At 39.3% G+C, this 8,235-nt stretch overlaps 1 protein-coding gene across 1 annotated transcript; it reads left to right on the top strand.

The window, feature by feature from the left end:
* Nucleotides 1-222: 222 nt before the first annotated feature.
* LOC118095446 (vomeronasal type-2 receptor 26-like) lies at nt 223-5,884 on the top strand. Its single transcript, XM_060281225.1, has 6 exons — nt 223-368; nt 819-1,110; nt 2,131-2,769; nt 3,342-3,569; nt 3,719-3,845; nt 4,974-5,884. Exons 1-6 carry the CDS (start codon nt 223-225, stop codon nt 5,882-5,884), a joined length of 2,343 nt encoding a protein of 780 aa, XP_060137208.1.
* The last annotated feature ends 2,351 nt before the right edge of the window (nt 5,885-8,235 follow it).

The following is an 8,235-nucleotide window of genomic DNA, read 5'->3' as shown; positions in this document are numbered from 1 at the left end:
CTAATAACATAGTTTTTGAATAATTGTATAAATATACCCTCCAGAAATCTAGGACTGGTTTAGGAATTAACAAGAATGTGTTAGTCTGATTTCTGACCCTATATATTTTCGTCCTGAGGTAAACATCTGGAGAAAACATTTCTGCCCACAATGCTGTTATTGTTCATCTTGCTTCTGGTACTGCTTCCTCACATGGTAAGCAAAGCACACATCATTAAGTGCATGGCTGATGATCCACACCCTCTGCTTCATGAGTACCACCAGTCAGGAGACCTAATCATTGGAGCTATCACTTCCCACACTTTCATCATCTCCAGTGCAATCACCTTCACTGAAAAACCCCCATCACCTTTGCCTGAAGAGCTTGTGTAAGGCCATGACTATAATATTTTAAAACTATTTTTTGTTATCAGTCTTAATCATCATTCTATGAATTATTTGTTTTGGAAGGTAGTATACTATCCAAAGAAACAACAGTTTTTATATAAAAAAAATAGAGATGTGTTCTGACATTTGTATTAAATATGATATCCTAAAAATCTTAAATTATACTGTTTATTTTGGAACACCCTGCTCTGAATTGCTACTTTAATGATAAAGAATAGGAAATTATATGTTTTGATGAACAATGGTAATATTGGGTTGTTGTAGTTTTAAAATTTGTATGGACCACCTAAAGGTAAGGTTACTTCAAGAAAGCTTTTATATAAATATGAATAATGAGATGGGATATAGGATACAACATTTTTATAACATTTGCAATACTTTTTACAACATGTGGTGGTTCCTTATGATTCAGAATACAACTTACCTTCTAGTGCAGTACCTAAGAATTATCAGCACATCCTGGCCTTGGCATTTGCAGTAAAAGAGATCAATGAAAACCCTCAGCTCTTACGAAATGTCACCTTGGGCTTCCACATCTATGACAGCTATTTCACTGAGAAGTGGACCTACCATGCTACCATACTACTAATATGCACCCTGGGAGTTTTTGTTCCAAATTACAACTGTGATGTCCAAACTAACCTGATTGGGGTCATTGGGGGACTGGACCCGCCAACCTCACTTCAAGTGGCAACACTTGTGGATATTTACAAGATTCCACAGGTATGCTGGGTCTCTTATGTCTGTGTGTGTGTGTGTGTGTGTGTGTGTGTGTGTGTGTGTTGTTCTATGCATTACTTCTTCTTCGTTTAAGAATAAAAGATGCCAGTACTCAGCATGAGATTATTACAAGAAATGCCACACTTTTAACATGAGGTGAGAGAAAGGTTCACCTATGTACCATGGAGTATATCCAGAAAAAAACACTGGTTCTATTTGTAATTATACAGTTTTTAGTACTTTTTCATAATTATTATTATTATTTTTGTATATACAGAGAATAATATTAATCCATGGTCATTTCATCCTATAAATGTCAAATCTTAGCTGTGAAATAAAACCTCTCTGCTCGTTCTTAAATTACTAAAAGAAAAATCCCTAGTTGTTATTTATGCTACTGAGATGTTGGCTGGCTCAGCCACAGGAACCTCTGCTGAAAGGAAAAGCCACTAACATTGCAAGTTTACTGAAAATATTATTGACAAAATGTGGGTGCATTTTGTTTTTGAACTTTCTGTCTATAGGTGGTATTAAACACTTGTCCTTAAGGACACTTGTCCTTAAGGACACTTGTCCTTAAACCATTGAAGTTAATGCACATGTATAACTGAGATTCATTCGTTTCAAAAGGTCTACTCTGAGTAGGACTTCATAACATACAGTTGCCTGCCACCCCAATCTCTAAGCATTTAGAGATCCGAGGGGTTCTAGGCACTTACCCAGGGTTTTTTGTCATTGGTCATTTCTAACTAACTTCCAATGAGCTGAGGGAAGGGAACACCCCCATTTGTATTAGACACAGACCCTTTCTTACCTCAACGGCCCATATTTAGAGGGCTGTTATCAAGAAGCCTGTCTGGCTATTTAACCATTTGAATTCTTCCTTATATTTCAACACTTGCTGGTTCTAGCAGTTAAGACCCTTTTTATATGAGGTCTTAGGTATGTAGGCATACAACCTACTTCCTCCCCCAAAGTCATAACAATACAATCCCATTCTTTCCTCTCTGCTCTTTTCTTTAGCTCATCTATGGCCCTGCCCCAGTGATGAATGACAAAATGCCAGGCATCCCATTCTACCAGATGGTGCCCAGAGAAAACATTCAGTTTGCAGGGATTCTTTCTTTGCTTCTGCATTTCAGGTGGACATGGATTGGACTCCTAACTATGGATAACGACAATGGAGAAAGATTTGTGCAAAGTGTGGTTCCACCTTTTTCTCAGAGTGGTATCTGCTTTGCCTTCATAGAAAGAAGCCAAACAGTTACAGTTGTCACTGATATTGATGACATGCTTAACAAGGGAGGTAAAATACATGACAAAATCATAGACAGTAAAGCCCATGTAGTGGTGGCATATGGAGAATCCTATGGGATTGTGTTCTTGAGATGGTTTCCATATCTGTCAGGACAAGAACATATGAAGAAGTCAAAAGGTATAGTGTGGATAATAACAGCCCAGACTGACCTTACTTCACTGGTCTATCAGACGACTTGGGATACAGAAATAATCCATGGATCTCTCTCATTTACAATTCACGTCGACGATCTACCAGGATTTCAAGGATTTGTTAGAAGCAGAAACCCATCCAGCACTACAGGAGATGGTTTTATCAAGAACTTCTGGCAACATGCTTTTGGTTGTGAATTCCCTAGTACAGATGTAGGCAAGATAGATAGTGACATTTGCACTGGGGTGGAGAAGCTGGAGAGTCTTCCTGCATCTCTTTTTGAAATGAGCATGACCTCCCACAGCTACAGTATCTACAATGCTGTCTATTTTATGGCCCATGCATTGCATGCTATGTCTACATCTGGTCTAAAGCACAGTGCTATGCAGAACAGAGGCATGCAGAAATGTCAGGGCCAATGCCTTTGGCAGGTAATGAATATTAGAGATGGAGGAAAAATTAATTCTGTGTATATTTTAATGCATACAAATCCACACTTCCCAAACTAATATAATAAGTTAAATGCAACTTTCCTATGAAATCGAAAATTCTTCTAATTTTACAATGTTGTTCTCCAATCAAAAAATGTGAACAAAAAAGAAGCATATATTTGAGGGGGGGGAATGTGAGCACCAAAAATGTGCATTTTAATGAAAATGGCATTCAAAATATGTTTGGATTTTTGGAGACTTTGTAAAAGTGGAATCTATTTCACTTTTACCATTTTGCACACAAGCTCAAGTTGCAGAATTTTCTAATTCCTGCTCTTTCCCTTTCAATTCAGCTCCATCAGTTTTTGAAAAGTGTCTCATTTAACAACAGTGCAGGGGAGAAAGTTTCCTTTGACCAGAATGGGGAGTTAGCAGCTGGTTTTGATGTCATAAATTGGATTTTCTCCACAAACCAATCCTTTCATAGAGTGAAAGTTGGGAGGCTGGATCCTCAAGCTCCTCCAGACCAAGCATTCACCATCAATGAGGATGCTATAAGATGGCACAGGGGATTTAACCAGGTAGATAATGTTTTGGATAATACTCTCCGCCCCTATAAAATGCTGCTTTTTCTAATCATTGTGCAACTTGTGAAAATTCCCCTGGATTCTAAGGGTTCCAAAATACTTATCATCAAGATTATCATTAACCCCTTTCATTTACATATTAGGCTAAGCCTCTATCTGTGTGCAGTGAGAGTTGTTACCCTGGTTCTTGCAAGAAAGTGAAGGAAGGCGAGCCATCTTGCTGCTATGATTGCATCCCATGCCCAGGAGGAAAGATTTCAGACCAGAAAGGTAAAAAATGTAATATGCAGCATTACCAGACAGATGCAGCATTACAAGACAGATGTAGCTCAGCTTCCTTTTATTAATTGGACATTGAGACTTAGGTTTCTTTTTGAGCAGCAGAATATCAGCTGAAGAAACACTTTTTCATGCCTTTCAAAACCAGACATTTCTCTCTCTCAACAGAATTGAACTAATTTTCCTTCAATAGATTCTTAGTCCTGGCTTTCTTCTGTACACCAGTGGATAATTTCTAATGCAACATTCAAAAACATATGGTTGAAATCTGTTAATGCCTTTTTAAATCAGACATTTAAGCATTGTAATATACTTGACCTTAGTCTTGAATATTGTTGTGGGTTTGGAGGTGGTGGTGTGTTGAAAGATTCCATTGTGAACTGGGCAATTGTAACAATAAATAAATAAAATACTTCTTCAGTATCTGAAGAAGTGTGCATTTACACGAAAGCTCATACCTATGACAAACTTAGTTGGTCTCTAAGATGCTACTGGAAGGAATTTTTTTTATTTTTTTGTTTCGACTATGTCAGACCAACACAGCTACCTACCTGTAACTGTATAACTGGGCAATTGTAAGATAATATCCTTAGTGTGTACTTAAGCACCTTCATTAGCATCCCTTTGACTAGGCAATGGCTGTGGCTGGGCACTATGACCCCCATCCTAAAATAATGATCTGAATTACAAGAGCTGCAACTAAGTGATGGTGCCTCCTGGGCAAATCGTTGGGCCTTCCCGCACCTCACCTGGCAGGTAGATAGAGAATCATAGCCAATGTGGTGTGTGAGAACTGAGCTGGAAGCAGACAGAAGGCTGAGGAGCTGAGAAACAGAGACATGCTGGATTTTAGCTACATCCAAAGCTGTGACCAATGGAGACATGAGATCTCTTGATGCAGTCAGTGCTGTGAGTCTCGCCATCTTAGGACTGTGGGAACAAGTACCTTTGCTTTGAATGCCCCTGAATACCAAACCCACAACAAAATTCAAGGCTAAGCTCAAGTATATTACAATACCCAAATGTCTGATTTGTAAAGACATTAAAATATTACAGCCATATGTTTATTGCATGATGCTGTAATTTCTAGCTACACAAAAATTCCATCCTTTATTTCAGATGCAAGTGATTGTCATAAATGCACAGATGAAAAATATCCAAATGAAAGACAAGACCAATGTATTCCCAAGGATGTCAGCTTCTTGTCTTATGAAGAACCTTTGGGCCTCTGTTTAGCCTCTTTAGCACTTTCATCTTCTATGATAACAACTCTAGTGCTTGCAACGTTTATAAAACACCACAATACTCCCATTGTCAAAGCCAACAACCGGGATCTCACCTATACACTCCTCATCTCACTCCTGCTTTGCTTCCTTTGTGCATTTCTGTTTATTGGAGAACCCCATATGGTGATGTGTATCTTCCGACAAAATGCTTTTGGCATCATCTTCTCATTGGCTGTTGCTTGTGTGCTGGCAAAAACCATCACAGTAGTTCTGGCTTTCATGGCCACCAAACCTGGATCCAAAATGAGGAAGTGGGTGGGAAAGAGTCTAGCCAGCTGCATTGTTCTTTCCTGTTCCCTCATCCAAGCACTTATTTGTACTGTTTGGCTTGCAACCTCTCCCCCATTCTCAGATGTTGACATGCACTCCTTCACCTCAGAAATTGTATTAGAATGCAATGAGGGATCTGAGATCATGTTCTACTGTGTGCTTGGTTACATGGGATGCCTGGCATTTGTCAGTTTCACTGTGGCTTTTCTTGCCAGAAAGTTACCTGGCAGTTTCAATGAAGCCAAGTTCATCACTTTCAGCATGTTTGTCTTTTGCAGTGTTTGGTTATCATTTATTCCTTCCTACCTGAGCACAAAGGGAAAATACATGGTGGCAGTGGAGATCTTCTCTATTTTAACTTCCAGTGCTGGACTGCTGGGTTGCATCTTTTCCCCAAAATGTTACATAATTGTCTTGAGACCTGAGCTGAACAACAAGGAACAGCTGATCAGGAGAGAACCTCAAAAAATGTAATTGTCTATTTTGAGTTTTATTTCGGGGTTTTTCTCCACATTGTTGCAAATTTTAAGGTGAAGACACAAACATTCCCTAGGAAACCCACAAATTACATTTGTTTTCTTAATAGTACAGTATAATATTATTGTTACGTGATTGCTATTGAATACTGGAAGCCATTCTTGTCTCCCTGTGGATGTTTCCTTATCCGCAAGTGACAATTGGGGTGCCACAGGGTTCTGTTCTGTCCCCATTGATGTTCCTCATTTTTATAAATGACTTGGATGAGGGAATTCAAGGGATGTTCATCAAATTTGCAGATGACACCCAACTGAGATGGGTAGCTAATTAGGATTCAAGATGGCCTTCATAGATTGGAGAACTGGGTCCACACTTAGAAAATGAATTTCAGTTGGGACAATTGTAACACTTACAACGATTCAGGTGCACTGAAAGGACTCAATCTGATGGATTCAAATTACAGGAAATGAGTTTCTGACTCGACATCAGGAAGAACTTTCTGACAATAGGAATTGTTTGACATTGGAATGGACTCCCTTCTGAGGTTATGGAGTTTCCTTCATTGGAGGTTTTTAAGCAGAGGTTGGATATCCATCTGCCATGGATGCTGAAGCTGAAAGCATCTGTCAGTTTATCCATGGAAGGTGGGATAGTTCGGTTGGTGTAAATTCTACTGGCAGATGTGTACCACATTTCTAAAAGGGGAAAGACTTTTTTTCCAGATATGAGTGATTTTTATGAATGCACAGATGAAAATTATGCAAACAAAATCAGAGATTTGTGTATTCCCAAGAATGTAAGTTTCCTGACATTTGAAGAACCTTTGGGGTTCACTTTAGCCTTTTTGTCTCTTTCATTTTGTTTGATCACAGCTCTGGTCCTAGCGACCTTTATGAGGTCTGTAGCTTTCTTTGCCAGGAAGTTACCTGACAGTTTCAATGAAGCCAAGTTTATCACTTTCAGTATGCTGGTCTTCTGTAGTGTTTGGTTATCTTTTGTTCCAACTTACTTGAGCACTAAAGGGAAATACATGGTAGCAGTGGAGATCTTTTCTATCTTAACCTCTAGTGCCGGGCTGCTGGGCTGTATCTTTTCTCCAAAATGTTACATTATTTTGTTGAGGCCTGAGCTGAATGACAGCAGCCTGCTAATAAGAAGAAAGTCTTAAAGAATGTACTTGTCTGTGTCTTGGTTATTATCTATGATATAGTGGTGCTTGTTGCATTTATATAATGTATTATCATGTGTTGCTGTAAGAAAGAGCTTTATGTATCTATACCAACTCACTTTCCTCAAGACTCTTTTTCAAATTCTTCATGAATTTCATAAATTCCACAGACTTTTTAAACCTTTGGATTCATAGAAGTTTGAGTTAAAAGCATTGTCGGATAAGTCAGACATATGATGCCCTCATCCAATGTATTTATTTATTGCATAAAATTTATATACTGTTTGATCATAAAAACCTCAAAGCTAGGGCTCATACTCATCTGCTATGTCAATAGTAGCACTTCCCATAGAGTCCTGAACAAAACTGGGAGTAGTGGTTACCTCTGCCAGTAGAAGTTACACCAACTTAAACTATGCCAGCTTCCATGCATAAACTGACAGGGCAGATAAGGGATCGAGAGAAAAGTTTTTTTTAGTAATGACTGGAGTATATTTAAACAATATCCGAAAGATCACTGTGGAGAACTTTTTTTTTTTTTACTGCTTTAGATTAACTCTTGTAATGAGAAACAGTAAATAGTAGAGAAAAAGCTGATTATCAACAACCTAGATTTATCATGATATGTGTAAGGGTGACTCCCTACAGGGAGCCAGCCCCCATCATCCTGACGTCCACCTCGCCAAGCACAGGGAGCAGCAGTGGGTCTGAAGCAGCCGGGGGGGGGACTCGGAGGGAGAGCGAAACCAGCTTGCGGAACAATGGGAAAGCTCGGGGGGCAGAGAGGTGCAGGCCAGGGCTCAGGGATGCCGGAGAGCCCTGCCACCGCAGGTTAAGTACGCTTCAGGTTGAGTACTCCACGGACCCGTCTGGAATGGATTAATCCACTTTCCATTACTTTCAATGGGAAAGTTCGCTTCAGGTTAAGTACGCTTCAGGTTAAGTACAGACTTACGGAACCAATTGTGTACAGTGGTGCCTCAACTTACCAATTTAATCCATTCTGAAGGCACCTTTGTAGGTCCAAAAATTCGTAAGTCGAAAAACACCATTGGAAACCCGATTTCCCATAGGAATGCATTGGAAACGGAAAAAATCGTAAGTCGAAGCAACCCTATGTAGAAATTCGTTAGTCAAATCCCTATCTAAAACCTCCTTTCAGATGTCCAAACATTCGTAA

This window comes from Zootoca vivipara, chromosome 13, assembly GCF_963506605.1.
Source record: "Zootoca vivipara chromosome 13, rZooViv1.1, whole genome shotgun sequence".
NCBI lineage: Eukaryota > Metazoa > Chordata > Lepidosauria > Squamata > Lacertidae > Zootoca > Zootoca vivipara.
Note: the sequence above shows the minus strand (reverse complement) of the source record. Positions and strands in the feature narration are given on the sequence as shown.